The sequence below is a fragment of the Solea senegalensis genome, linkage group LG19 (assembly GCF_019176455.1).
Source record: "Solea senegalensis isolate Sse05_10M linkage group LG19, IFAPA_SoseM_1, whole genome shotgun sequence".
Taxonomy (NCBI): Eukaryota; Metazoa; Chordata; class Actinopteri; order Pleuronectiformes; family Soleidae; genus Solea; species Solea senegalensis.
This window is the reverse complement of record NC_058038.1, coordinates 2,977,015-2,992,914: the sequence shown is the minus strand read 5'-3', so window position 1 is coordinate 2,992,914 and position 15,900 is coordinate 2,977,015. Positions and strand designations below refer to the sequence as shown.

The 15,900-nt window shown below is 39.8% G+C and overlaps 1 protein-coding gene across 1 annotated transcript; it reads right to left on the bottom strand.

Moving 5' to 3' along the window:
- Positions 1 to 874: 874 nt before the first annotated feature.
- On the bottom strand, positions 875 to 15,046 carry fam83fa (family with sequence similarity 83 member Fa). The gene is made up of 5 exons (XM_044050836.1): positions 14,250 to 15,046; positions 8,084 to 8,251; positions 5,892 to 6,013; positions 3,253 to 4,052; positions 875 to 1,143 (listed from the first exon to the last, which is right to left on the bottom strand). Exons 1-5 carry the CDS (start codon positions 14,721 to 14,723, stop codon positions 1,094 to 1,096), a joined length of 1,614 nt encoding a protein of 537 aa, XP_043906771.1. The 5' UTR covers positions 14,724 to 15,046; the 3' UTR covers positions 875 to 1,093.
- Positions 15,047 to 15,900: the final 854 nt, after the last annotated feature.

Here is a 15,900-nt window from a genome sequence, read left to right as displayed (position 1 = left end):
GCTGTAGTGAGGATGAGCACTTAGCGCCATCTAGTGGACTGAAATATCTATCTAGTGGACTTGATACTTGGGTGATACTTGTCAGTATTGCCATGCAAAATAGTGTGATATTTCACTGTATCAAAGTGAAATACCCCACCCACCCCTGATGTATATAATACCTCATTATTTGGCAGCCAGTCTGTTGGCGGAAATTGATATAAGCTCAGTATTTGGCAGTCAGTCCGTCGGTGGATATACATAGATAACAGCTCATTGTTTAGCAGTTAGTCTGTTGGTGGACATGTGTAGACAGTGCACACAGTAAAACATGTATATGTAAATTTTTTAGAAATGTTGATATACATTTTTTACCTGAGACTGAGTGAATTTGTCCTAGGACATGGAATCTATTGAAAAACTAATAAAGGTACTTTGTAAGATTAATATTAATGTTCATGTACAGTCAAAAGAAATAAATCTATTCATAGATATATGTAAAAATATACCACACTGAATCTCCCTTCATAATTACTATAAAAAACAATTTTTACTATTAAATTAAGAAACAACCTTTATTTTTTTAAACATTTTTTGTTACAAAAACTGATAATTTGTGAGGTTCAAGGATTCACATTTAATCATGTTTCAGTTTCACTTGGATTAAAAAACACACACACACAGCAGGACTGTGTCATCGCTGCATTATTCAGTCTGTACAACACACACTTCTTCTGTTTCCATGAGCCATCTGTAAGGTGAGACTCACTTTTACTGTCTCCATAGCAACCAGAGGAGCGCTGTCATCCACCCACTGTACCATCCTGGGCAACGCTACGGCAACTTTGTTTTGTTTTGAGGTTTCAAACATACAAATGTCACATATAATAAAAAACAACAACTTTTGACTGAAAAATAATTTAAAACATAAGAAAAACAACAGCTGTGGAATCTTCTTCGGCACTTTGGCTGCAAAGTTAATCGATTTTTCCAGGTTTGTCCTCCACATTTCACACAAACCACAGCTGAGGACCGAGCAGAGACACAGGGACAAAGACACAGTATGACCGTCAGATCGTCCAGCTCATCTAAGGACAAAACTCCAATTTCCACCTCAGGACTGGATGCAGTTCTTCTTTTGATGCCGCCGCCGGCTTTTCAGTCCTGTTCAAAGACAAAACAACAGTTTATTAGGGAGTTAAAAAAAAACAGAGACAAATTCAACCCTTGCATCCTTTCACACTGCGTCATTTGTGAAGTCATCCAGAGAATCTCAACGCTGATTGGTCATCACGTCAACGCGAATTCTTCACCAAAGTCGAACATTCAGTTCATTTTTCCCAACCTTCTCAAACTGAACGCGGTAAACTCCAGTCACTTCCAGTTCCGACTTTTCTGAGTTCCACACACAAATGTAGCATTAACACTTGGGGCTAACGCTGGTGCTAAAGTAGCATTTCAGAGTCAGACAGAGGTTAACAGTGATTTGACGAGCACCGTTTGTTTCTTTTTTTCACAGTAACACGAACTCTGTCAATATAAGACTGTAGCCCGCAGCTCTTTAGTTCAGCTTTGCATAATTACTAACCCTATTTTTACAGCTGAATACATTCGAATCTTGAATTTTAATATTATGTCAACAAATCAGGGAATTGCAAAGCCTTGATACAACTTTTCTCTTTTGATATTTGGTAAGTTAGTTTGTCCTACAGTCACTCATTGAGTCACTCCTTATTTTGGTAAAAAATTAAAAAGTCGAAAAAAGATAAGTTGATTTATCAACTAATCGTAAAAATGAACAGCTAGCTATTCTTGTTTCAACTGCTAAAAAGTAAATTTACCCTGGTGAAAACTAAAGTGAACTAAAAGTGGCAACTCTAAACATGACGGCCATTAATGTGGTTATATATGAGTCATTATTATTATTATTTTAATAATTTGTGGAGTCATGTACAGCGCTTGTGTTGAGAGAAGGAAGGGGTCAGAAACTTTGTGACGATTTTGTTTGTTCCCGGAACGGTGCACTCACTTCCGCTTTCCTCGGCGGCAACATAGAGGAAACTGGATGCGTCGTATGGAGACTGATCCTCGCTTGTCTACCAAGTATAGGTCAGTAAACGCAGTAATAGCCACATATATACATGTTTTAAAGTACCGGTGCATTAACGGGCATGTTGTCATAAAGTCTGGAGCGGTTTAAAGCGTTTTATTTACTTGTAAAGAGACGGAAAAGTAGTAATGTTCTCCTGCGCGGCTGCCATTTTGTGTCAGAAAGTAAATGTTTGCGCGCTCCTGTACACTGTGAATATGTTGGAGGAAAATCAGTAAATGTATGTCCATTCTGAACATGTGGTGCTTTTAAATACTGACTTTCATCATTTTGCACAGCTCTTTGTAGCCAGTGTGTTTCAGTGTGGGACATTGTTTGAAACCATTAGGAAAATATATTATTTTCTGTTATTTACAAGATCAGGCTTGTTTTGTTGCACTTTAAGCCTGAGGGAAAAAATTATAAAATGAAAGCAAAACTTGAGCTGGTTTTAATAAAAATAAAAAAAAACCACTGAAACGATTCATCGATTATCAAAATAATTGATGATTAATTTAGTCGTGATTAATAATCGGATGATTGTTGCAGCGCCAATGTTACGGAGCCAATCTGGTGACATGGGTGGAAAAAAAAAATTTCCGTGGTGAACAAGATCCTATTCTGTGGCCACGACTTGCTTAAATGTGTGGGAACATGTGATTATTAGGTGGCCACGAATTGAGTCAACAGTCTCACCGATGAAATGACTGACATTTCTCGTGGCCATATGTTATTAATTTCTCGGAATAGAATCTCGTTCCCACGTGTTATTAATTCGTGGCCACGGAATTTTTTTTTTCCACACATGTCACCAGAGGGGCTCCATAAATGTTGTCCAATAATTGTTTTCTAAAGTTGAGCAATAATTTGAATTATTATACTTATATTTTGTCAGATAGATGAGAAAAAGAAAATAAATTAAATATACAAGAATCTGTGTTTGTTAAAGAAACAAACAAAGAGAGAATATCTGTTTTCTGGTTAATGTAAGAAGTGATTATTGTCACCAAAAAGACTAGAGAACGACAAGAACCCAGACTAACTGTATCAGGTTAACTGAAAAGCATAAATCTGGCGCTGTTGTGACTTTTGTGAATGCTCAAACAAATGGAGACAATCTGGGAGGACACTACGTCCTGTGTCCTTGTTGCCTCTCTCATACCCACAGACACGTGACCACGTACCGTCTTCATCTCCCGTGTTGATGGTCTGCAGGGACATGCTCCTCTGGATTAACTTTGAGGGCTTCTTGGTCTTGGATCTCGGTGGACTTGGTTTCTCGACAATCTCAAATGAGTCCTCTAGCTCACTTCCCACAGTGCCGTTGGCGCCCGACACTCTCCAGGTGGAGGCGGGGCTCTGAGGAGTGACCACGCCTTCCTCGATAGTCTCTGTGCTCTGATGAGCTCCCTTGCCTTTCAGGAAGTGCCTGAAGGAGCTGCGCTGTTTTTTGAGGCCAGGCGACAGGTTCCTCTTGGAGGATCCTTTGCCGTCCTCGTCCTCCTCTGTGGGTGGACCAGAACTCTGAGGGGAAACCTGCTCCACCGTCTCCCTGCTGTTCCTGTGGACGTGAGGGAAGTTGCTCAACAGGCCGTTCCTCTGTTTCAATCCGTCCAGAGAGTCCGGTGGTGGACAAGTCGAAAGGTCTTGTAGTGAACCTGTGAGGCCAGTACTGTTCCCAAAAACCAGAGAGTACTTAGGATTGTGGTATTTATGAGCCGGCACCTTCAGGCCAATCTGTTTGGAGTCTCCGACCGATACCTGAAAGCGAGACGTGGAGACGGGCAGGGCTACGATCTGCTCCACCTTTGGCTTCCTGATGGGCGTGGCGATGGGCGGCTTGGTGATGTTGAACTCCCTGTAGAGGTCGACCTGTTCTGACACGGCGTACAGCTCCCTGAAGTCGTTGTCAAAGAAGTCCACAATTTGTCCCGACATCACCGTGATCGTGTTCCTGTCGATGCGAGACGAAGTCCAGGTGAAGCTGGAGAAGAAAAACCAGAGTGTGAGCGTGAACCAAAACTGTGGTATGAAAATTAACCTCGCTATAAAGACGCCAGAGACCGTGAATAATAATGACTTTGAATAGTCAGCAAGTGCCTGCATGACTCTTCCTGAAGTGAGTGATGTGGAAAATGGAAATTTTATTGAATTTATCAAGATGACGGGAACATTAACGGCAGATTTGCAAATGAGGAACGTGGTAAAATGGAAATTTTTAAAGGCTCCAAAAAGAACCAAACTAGGGCTGAAACTCATAATTAATTAGCGTGTTGATTATTTTCTATATAATCGATAGAGAATGCTGACCAGTGTTTCCACAAAACCTCAAAATGTTTTTCTTACTTTTCTCAAATGTCTCGTTTTTATCCACAAACCAGAATAATTTCTTTGTTTATACAGAAGAAAAAAACCAGAAAATCTTCACATTTAGGAAGCTTTTAATTATTGTAAATTACATTCAAAAAGATCAGTCTGATGATCAAAAAAGTTGATGATTAATATTCTGTTAATTGCCTCAGTGCCAATTTTGATAATCAAATAATCACTTTGAGTGTTTTTTTTTTGAGTTTTCAGCTCCTTAAAATTCTGATAAGTCATAAAATGTTTGTAAAAAATTGTTTGTTTTTTGTCCACAAACCAAAATGATTCAGTTTCAATGAAAAGAAACCAGAAAATATCCAGAACAACTAATCAACTCTATCCTGTACATTTCATTTGAATGTGAACGGTTAACAAATATATGTAAGCTCATCGTTTGCCAAAGCCTTATTAAAATATTATTATTATTATTATTATTGTTAATATTATTGTAGGTTACGCTTTTTGGCTCGGCGCGTTCTCTCCCACGTTGCACACGCGGCATCTGCCAACATCAGTCATAAAAAAGTTGATCCACAACAATAGATAAAGATTTACATTCAGGCTCGGCGGCAGATGAAGAGGTAGTGCTGTCAAAAGGATTCCACTCATACATCGAGTGTAACGTGCTGGAATTCACGCTCACGTCAAACCTGATGAAATGATAATTCAAGGCAGCTGGTGCTTTTGATCTGAAGGGCTGTCTGTCACTGGATCTGAGAGGCTTCAGAAGCAAATTTCATTTTCATTTTTGAAGTCTACCCTATCTTTAGAATATATTTACCACTTATCAAAGTCTTCTGAGTGGAAACTGAAGTTTGTGTGATTGTAAACCACTCACTCTCCCACACCAAAGTCCATAGAGGGAACCAGCGATTTTACGTCACAGCACACAGGAGTTGTTGATGCTGCCTCCATCAGAATAACGGTGTTATTTTATGACTTTGTTTGAATATACCTCAGTGACAGAAAGTGACCACACGAGGCAGCAGTACACCTGCAGCTCCTGTGTCCCTGTGAGCTAAAATCACTGATTTTCTCTATGGACTTTGGTGTGGGAGAGTGAGTGGTTTACAAACTTCAGTTTCCTGTCAGAAAGGTCTGTTAAAGGTCTGTTGAGATCTTGAGATTAGAGACTCACAGGAGGACGCTTGCGAGTAAAAATGACAAAATATTTTATCGGTAGTGCCTTTCGTTTAGACAGTGATGGCGTTTCTGGGGCTTAAAAAGTTGCGTGATCGTGTATCGTAGCGCCACCTACCCGCCTGGCATGCATACCCAATCAAATTCCACACACTTTTGCGTCACCATATGCACACAGATTTCCTCCCGAAAACACTTGTCTAAACGTGGAATAAAAAGGGATAAGATGCAACACCACCACATGTACACGTAGCCTGAACCTGGTGTTAATCGTGTTAGATGAGTCATGTGCCTTTAGGGCATCAACTGTGTGACTCACCTGTACGACCCGAACATGACTTTCTCCCCGTCCACCAGCATGTATTTGGAGCATAAAGATCCGGGCAGTTTTCCAAACGACAGGGCCAGCCCTGCCCCTCTCACCATACGCACACGCAGGTTCTGTGGAGAAAACGCCCGTCTAATTACACATTTCATCCATATTAAAATCACACAGGTAAGCCTGAGCAAACAGTCTCAGCCACAGCAACCAAACCTCCCACGTTACACCACGAACACGTGGTTGATTTAATGCTAAATCAAACTGCACTGTCACGCCATGCCGTGCTAAGTCAACACTCTACAAAATGGTATGGACAGACACAAACATGTTGGCCACAGGTGTTTAGTTTAAGGAAGAAAAGGAGGATGTAAATAGTGAGTTATAGACACACTGGGAGGAGACTTCCCTCCACGGTCAACCCTGAAGCGTCGGGTTACACTCTCTGGATCTGTTTCTCAGGCTCTCTGAGTGCTCATTTGTAAGAAGTAAGAGTAACGGAGCCCGCCGCTCTGAAAAGGCCTTTCACAGCCTTATCAACTGACACCGCCACAGTCAAACACTCCTGCACTGCTCCAATTCAACCGCACCACGGCTACAGAACTCTGAATACAGCAGATAAGGCCGGTTATTGTTGTCCCTGAGGAGATAGAATAACAGTCTGGCTCAGTGAACTACTGTTCACTTTTCTTCTACATCATTTCTCAGGACGTGCAATATTAATAAATATTCATTTAGGAACTTTGAAACATTGAATAAACTCAGTTGTTATTTTTAGCATTGTTTGGTTACATTCCTGAAAAATAGTGTGTAATATTAGTCACTTTTTTTAACAGTTCCCTTCTTGATTATTAATACTGATATCAAGCCATTTACCATAACTACTCCAATGGTTTCTCATTGACTATTAGCCAACTAATGATTTGTTAGCAAAATTGTTACTCATTAACTGTTGGCCACCTAATAATCAGCAAAGATGATTACTCATTAGCAGATAGCTAACACACTATCTGTTAGCAAAATGGTTTCCTCACTGGCTGTTAGCCAACTAATTATTTGTTATCAAACATAAGTTGATAGCCATCTACTGATTTGTTCGCAAAATTGTTACTCATTAGCTGTCGGCTACCTAACAATCAGCAAAAATGATTACACGGTAGCCGATAGCTAACACATTATCTGTTAGCAAACCGGTTTCTCGTTAGCTATTAACTAACGAGTTATGCTAGCTAATTATTTTTCAACACCATTGTCGCTCATTTTCTGTTTGCTAACTTTGCTAACGCAAACATTAAATGTGTCACTGGTCTGTCCAAACTTTAATAAACAAAGCTTCAAACTGAGATTATTATAGTTAACAAAACTAACAAAATAACAAAATTAAAATTGTAATAACATTTTTTATGTGTGTGTATATATGTATATGTTTATTTATATGTATGTACATATTTGTATGTATATATATATATATATATATATATATATATATATATGTATGTATATATGTATTCATTCAAATTCACTGAATTAATTTTAGTTTTTTTAAAACGTTGTCACGAGGTGTTAATATCACAGCGCTAAACTTTCCCAACCTGGAAAACAAATACATGACAGGTGAAAGAGTCTGAATCATCATCTTTTGTACTTTCAAATTCATTGAATGAAACTTTGGGTTTATTTTTTCTCTGCCGGCAATTTTGAAATGTTTTATTCATAATTCATAGTAGATGTGTCTCATGAGGGGTATTTATTATTTATGTTATGTTCATACTGTATGTGTCTTTAGTGCATCAACCCTACATTCTTGTAGACTGTTATATTTGATTGTGGGAGGGTTGTTCATCATCTGTCCTCATACATTTAAAGTGGCATCTTTTATTGTGTTTTTATGACACAATACTTATTTTATATTTACCTTTTTGCATCTTGCACCTGGCAAATACTAAGACTAAAACTAATATAAACTAAAACTAATGAAAATTAACCTTGTCTGGCACCACACATGACACACACTCGCCTCAGTCACTGCCGTTGTTTACAGCAGCTGTTGGAGCGCTGACCCACTTTAGAAGCTTTCCTTAAAACATCCCGTGTTAATTTGCTCTTTGTGTGCTGTGTAAACGGGCCGCCTCCCTCTGGAGCGCCGCTGCCGCATCATGCTCTCTCCAATGTTTGCCGAGCTCAGTCCTCACCCTCAGATGCACTGCATTAACCTGCAGCCGAGCACACATGTCCAGGAAGTAGGGCACTCCCTGGGCCTCCAGCACAGCGTAGACGGCCACGCCGCGTCGCGCCGAGGCGTCCAGCAGGTCCTGGAGGATCTGCATGTCTGTCAGCAGGTCCATGACGATGGCGATGACCTAGAGAACACAAGGATGTGTTGACAAAAGAATAAATGTCACTTCTCTAATAATTGAGACAGCTGTTTTTTGTTGTGTAAACCGCTCACTCCCTGCACCAAAGCAAAAAATGGTCACAGCACACAGTAGTTGTGGATCCACTGTGGTGTCCATCAGTTTAAGCTCAAATGTGTTATTTGTTTACTTTGTTGTTAGAAATCTTTTACTTGGATTTTCCTGAGTGACACAAAGTGACCACACGGGGCAGCAGTAGACCAGTCCCCGCAAGCTTAAAACACAGATTTTCTCAATGGACTTTGGTGTGGGAGAGTCAACTTTATTTGGTCACAGAGTGGTTGAAGTCATAAAAATGTTTCTACGACGTGATTCTTAAAATATTATCCTATATTCATACAAGCTCTTATTCAATATATAATTATATAGTTTTCGGGCTGATACCAAGTGCGAAATATATATTTCCCTGTGTTCAAATGCAGAAGAGGTTGTTCAGTCTCTTTAGTGAAATCAACGTCACATTTCCCATACTCCTGTCACAGCAGACACCGATATTAATTTTCTTCATTGTGCATAATAAATAAATAGCTGTAGAGGGCAACATCATATACTGTAAGTCAAGGAGGTAGCGGTCAATTCGGTCACTGTTCTAGGGGGATCTTTACGTGTTTGTCGATATCCGATAATACATTTTAAAGCCAATATACCAATATGATGCCAATAATATAGTGTGTCCAACTTTTCCATCTCTCTCAAACATAAAAAATATAAAACCGCTTTTATGTTTTTTTAATTTCATTTGTTTACTGGCAACAATTGAACAGTTTTATGGGGAAACTATCATTTTAACCCTCCTTTGACCGTCATGGTAATCGGGCTGCCTGGATTTATTTTGATTTTATGGCTGTAGAATTGCCACAAAAATGTTCAATGAGCGAGTTCTTCTGCCCCTTTTCTCCCCAAGATGACTATCACTTTCCATATCTGGCAGTTATTCAACCGTTTTAGGAATTTACGGTACCGAGAAGCTGACGTCACAAACGTGTGACGCACCAGGTGATTATTGTCTGCGATTGCATGGTCCTACGCTAAGGTTCTACCGTAATGACAATTAAAGACAGTAAAGATAACGTAAAGACTCTGCTCTCCGGTATCCATCCATCCGTCTTCTATCTCCAGTCCATAGTTTTTTGGCGTCAACATGACGGTCACAGAAGGGTTAAACAAGACTGTGTGTAGCATCTAATGCTCAATTGGCATTTTGGTAGGAGGGTGCAGCGCCCACTGTTACCCAGTTATGGGAAAAATCTTATCACGATGCACAGTGATTTCAACAGCTTTGAATTCACGTAAACGCTGCCCTTCTATTAAAAGTAACAATAATTCCCCCCTGAGGGAGCTGTAGAATGCCCCGTTTACGCTTCAAATGTTCAGAAACACACCAGAAAAACCCTGAACTTTGCCTATAAAGAGATGAACTCGCATGTAGTTGTACAAGTGGAGGTAGAAAAACCACCAAGTACAAAAGAAAACGATGATGATTCAGACTCTTTCACCTTTCATTCATTTGTTTTCCAGGTTGGGAAAGATTAACGCTGTGATAACACCTCGTGACGACGTTTTAAAAAAAAAAACAAAAAAACAAACCTGTTGGGACATTGACACGAATACTCCCACAGCTTTATAAGGTAAACATTTAGCACCACTCCCACTGCCGGTAAAACTGTAAGACAATAACACCTGATTGTTGTTTTGATAGGACGTGTAACCCCATCATCATTTACAGAGAAAGTTACACCGCACTCTTCAGTTCAACTCGTTTTTCCAGTCAATAAAGAAAGAGAAGTGAAGACGCTGTGAGCTGCGATTAAACGGCAGCGTCTGCGTTATCGAACCCTTACATAACGGTTCGAGGTCCCGGTCACAAGACACAGAACACGGCAGTCTTTTTTACACACGCTGTATATAGTATTTAACTTAACAGGAGTGTTTTTTACAGCCTCACTCAGGTATTTATCTATTTATCTTTTTTTCATATCTGGGAGGTGAATTTAGAGCCATCATGTGAGGACGTGTCCGCTTCCTCGTTGCAGGTGTGGTTTTTAAAATGTTTAGCGAACAGCGTCCAAACAAGTTTCCCCTGGCAGACGCTTGTCGTGTAACACGAGACACACACATACACACGTCTGTCTTTATGTCGTTGTGGAGATGTAAACCATATACACGTGAACTTATTACAATATTTTACTCAACTTCCATAACTCACATGACTACACTGCTCATGGCTCACTTGCTTGTTAAATATTTTATGTATTTTAAGCTTAATTATTTGTGGATTTGTTTTGAGAAGAAACTGACCATAAATGTGGTCAAATTCTTCATCGTAAATGTCCTTCATTTAAAGAAATAAAGCATGTATTATCTTTTTTCCCCATATCACGCAGGTAATTTCTTTATAACCATTTTCTGCCTCCCAGCGTTTAAATATGTGTGTGTGTGTGATGATTTGAATTTCAGGATACTGCACAAACACTGTGTTGGCAGATAGTTGGCAGGTTTTAAGGAGTGGATGATTGACTTCACCTGAAGAGAAGCCGTGTCAGCACCTCACGCTGTCACAGCATCTGTAAACTGCCTATAAAAAGGATTAATATACATGTTTTTATGGTTAATTATTTACAGATAATGCATGGCCACAGTTAACCCTTAGATGTGCTTTCAAAAAAGATGAAGGCACCAAAATGTGTTCATAAAAAAGTAAGCTATACTAATTGTATAATTTTTCTGTATAAATTATGATTTTTTTTTTTTTTTATCAGTCCTCATCATACGTATCAAACATTAATGAATTTATAAAGTTTTTTTAACCCCTAAATTCCCAGGTTTTTGTCATGATGCATCAAAAATAGTGACTTAAATGGGTTTCAATGAGCGTACTTATGAGCACTTATGTGCATAGGTGTGTTAGTGTATTTTAGTTAACTTTGTTTGTAATATGCATGAAAAAGGATAAAATATTCTAGAAATTACCACCCCAAAACACAACAATGTGTCTAGGTGTGTTAAAGGGTTAAAGAGGCACCAGTTATAACGATAACGTAGCTAAATACAAATCAAAACTGTTCTCATTGACCATGAATTTATGATGATTTCATGACATTAGCCCTCCTTTAGCTATCTTTTAGACATTAGCCCACTTTTAGGCTAACCTTTATGTGTCATCTTTTAGCTAAGATTCAGCTAAATTTAAGCTATCTTTTACATGTAATTTTCTATATATAAGTTATCTAAACATTAGCCAAAGGTGGGCTAATGTCATGAAATCATCATGCGAGAGATAGATAGATAGTTAGCAATTTCACACACATACGTGCATGTGTGTGTGTGTATACATGTATGTGTGTGTGTGTGTGTGTGTGTGTATACATATGTACATATACATATGTACATCTGTATATATAACATAAATAATCCTCAGATAAGTTTTTAATTTTCTGAGTTTTGATTCTCATGAATATGGAAAAAATGAACAATACAGGGATTGTTGACCTTTACTTTACTAATTAATTTTATTATTTTAGCACCGCTCATATATACTGATATAAATTTAGCTTCAGTGTCATTCGCACTGTGACCTTAAAAAAAAAAACTCCCTCTCCCCTCACATTCCAGTTGTAGCCTGCTGTGTTTTTTTGTGTCTTTTTTGCATTCCTGAGCTGTCAAATAACGAGTGAAAATCAGAATAATAAACGACGAGTCACTCTTTTTAAGAACCAAACCCTGACTCAGCGCCGCTGGTTTATGGGAGAACAGAACAAGTGGTGACGTGCAGTTGACCTATTTGAAAACAGCTCCACGTCTTAAATCACACGAGACTTGGCTTCGTTCAAACTTGTTCAAAAACTCGACTCCTGGTTTGGTTTGGTTGATTTGGTTGCGTCTGAGGGTGCGGCTGACACGTTTGTGGGAAATTCCGTGTGTGGACGCAGTTTAACGCTTGTGTTTCCATTTGATTTAATCGCTTTAAAAGAAAGTGGTTAAAAAAATCAAACTTCCTACATTTCACATTAAAACGCCAAAGAAAACTACTTGTTCAGCAGTTTGAGACGTTGGTCTCATGGACGACGATTCCATGATCCTTCAGTTTGATTAGTTTTTCCAGATGGAGGGGGGAAAGAAATAAAAAAAAATGTCAAACATATATGGGCCAAAAAAATGTGACCAATAGGGGGCCACATCTAGTCGACCGCTAGTGGCGGTCCCAAGCCACAACAAGGTACCCAATCCCCAATATTCATTGTTAACTGGACACTTCAAGTTAAATTTAAATAGACACCAAATTTAACTTAATTGGACACTCTAAATTTATTTTAATAGGACACGCTAACTGACTCCCACCACTAGGAGGCCACATCCAGTCTACTCTTAATGGCAGTCCCAAGCCCGTATAAATTGGTGGGTTGCATCAGGAAGAACATCTGGCGTAAAAAAGAAATTCCTCCGCTAAAATCAAAAATGCGGTTCATTCGCTGTGGCGCCCCCTTGAGACTGTGAAGACAATTGCTCTCATTTTTTTAAAAAAAAATTGGCCATAGAAAGAAAATTGCGACATATCAATGTTATTGTATCACAGAACTTGTAGTACATGAATTGGCACTAAGTATCGTGATACTTGACAAAAATCATAACAAAACTCTGTCGACAATCAGTTTTCAGAATATGTGGAGATTGATTTAGTAACAGAAGACTGCTACGATTAACTAATCCAGAAAATAATCAACAGATAAGTCGTTTTTGAAAATAATGGTTAGTCCTCTTATTTAGTTTTAATAAATAGTCATAATTTGCAGCCTGGACTCCCAGATGAGGAGTGACAGGTCTTTAATCCCAGCCTCAGAGTCACTGTCTCCACATGTCACGGGGGTATGTTTGCAGTCACATGATTGTCTGTGGACCGATCGTCAGCACTGACATTTGGCCTCGGGCCAAGTAGGTCAACAACACGAGCAGCGACCTTTACTGCGCTGACTTTCTCCACAGCAGCGCTGTGCGCATGATGATTAGTGAGTTCATGTATGACCTGTAGAGGCGTTTGTTTACGAGAACAGACAACTTTTCTTCGACAAAATATTAAATTAAAGAATCATTTTCACCTCATCGACTTATTTAATAGATTATTTTCAGATTTTTCAGCTTCTTAAATGTGAATATTTTCTGGGTTTTTTGCTCCATAAAAGAAATAAATAATTAAAACAGATATGTGCCGCGTTACCATTTACGTCGGAAGTCGGAGCTGGGAAGTCTGAAAAAAATCAGTCGATAACAAATTAGTCGTACTATGTGTACGACTAAAGTTCTTCCAAGTTTCCAAGTTCCAGCTACAAATGGAATGCAGGGGACAAGCTAATCGGACAACGTTTGGCCAGATCACCAAAGATCGTGAGAACGGCAGAGGTGGACACGGTCTATTATACTTTCAAAATAAAAGAGTTGAATTTAATGTCATTCCAGCGAAGGAAAGTGGAACTGGTGTTAAATTTGACTTGTTTATTTGTATTTAGCACTAAAACACATGAAATACTCAAGTTTAACTGAACTCTTAAATTTAACTCTTCAAATGTTTGTAATCGGACATTATATTTGGTTGTGGATGCTGAGTCATCACTTCCACATCGAGTGTTTATTGATTATGTTTTTATAATTATTGCTGTAGCACTGCAACATTTAATCAGTAATTGATAATTAGTCGACTACTAAATAATTGCCAACTGTTTTGATGTTGAATTTCGAGTAGTCCTCTGATTTTTCAGCCTCTTAAATGTGAATATTTCCTGCTTTACTTGCTCCGAGGAACAAAGAAATGATTCAAAACGTTTTGTTTTGTTTTGTGGACAAAATTAGACATTTGAGAAGTGATGGAAACTTTCTGGACCAAAACCCAAAATAATCTTCAGATTCATTGATTATTAAGCATTAATTGTTGTGGTGTGTTTGTTTTTCTCACCTTGTGTGATTCCTGGATCAGTCTCCTCACCACTTCTTTGATGTGTGGACCCGGTTCTTTGGGCGGGTGGGTGAACACGGAGACCCGGGTCACCCCCTTGTAGACGCCGCTGCTGCCGGACCAGCCCAGGTCCAGGGACGGGACCTCGGTGTCGGACATCTGAGGCCAGTATGTGGAGTGGACCCCGGAGTCCGCGCTGGAGGACTCCTTGGACTTGTCGTGCTCGCCGGCCTCGGAGTCGCTGTCCGTGTCGAACTCGTGGAAGGTCTTGCGGATGGTCTTCACCTCCCGTGCGGACAGGAAGTCCTTGACGTTGTCCTCCTTGAGGCGCATCTTGAAGGCGCCGTCCCCGTTCCGGAGCAGCTGCTCCAGAGCCGCGCGCTGCTCCTCGCTGTAGTAGAACTCGGGTCTGGACTCCGGGATCTTCTCGTTGACGTGTTCGTCGTCCATGCACAGCAGCTGAGACTCGGCCATGACAGGTGTCCACGTCCACGTCCTGCACCGGCCCGGTGCTTCTCTGACTGACTCACTGCACAGGTACGGACGCTCAGGTGCATACACGGGGAGGGGGCGGGGTCACGAGCAGTTCAAATCAACTTGCTTTTATTGTTCAAGAACTTCCTCCGCAACACCTTTCAAAATAAGACCAATGCTAGGAGGTATTTGTTTCTTCGAGGATTTAAAGCTGCAGTCTGTAACCTTTGTTGCTTATTGTTGATACAACTTGAATTTTAAATTGAAATTACTCAAATTGTTCATGATATTTTCAAATATAACGTTATTTCCAGTAGCGTACCGTGGGGTTTCAGTCAGGGCCTTCAGTAAAAAAAACAAAAAAAACACGCACAAACTCAACCACATACAAAACACACTATTATGCACTATATTCACGAGACAGTTGATCTGCAGCAACCATAGCGCACACGCACAACACTGCGCATCTATAGGCTACTGCATCATTACCACCACATCTTCCTTTATGTCAGTCAGCAACCGCACTTTCACAAGCCACTATATGACACAAAAACAAGCTTCCACATAAGCTTAGGCGTCAGCTACGCGGGGAACACGTCCCCAGCACTATTTATGATCAACAGTTTTGTCCTCACCACTTCTAAAAAATGTTATATATTCATCATTAACACTCCAACTACCGGAAATGATGTACCTCTTCGGTGTAGGTCTTCCTCTTGAAATAATTTCCTTCTTTTCTCCAAACGATCGTTGTGAAAAGTGCACACGAAGGAGATCAGAAACATGATGGATCGGTGGTGTTAATGCAGTGATCATAGTTTACTTCAAAACCCGCCAAAGGTTCAAACGTCGTTGATGACATCACTGGGGGCTAGCGCCAGACACACCGCTGGGCCTGGGGCGTTCTGTCACTATGATATCACATTTTGATTGGCTGACGACACACGTCAGTCAAAGTTATAACCAAATAGGAAATGGCAGCTTCAACGAAAGGCCAGCAGTACTACTAGAGCAGGTCCATGGAGCTATGATGCGTTTAATGACATCCAGGAAAATCCGACTCAGCTTCACAAAAAAATAACCATATTCTTTCTGGAAATATAATCATAACATACTGAAAAATGTATTGAATTCAGACACGTTCAGACACACATTAATTTGATTATTAAAAAATTAT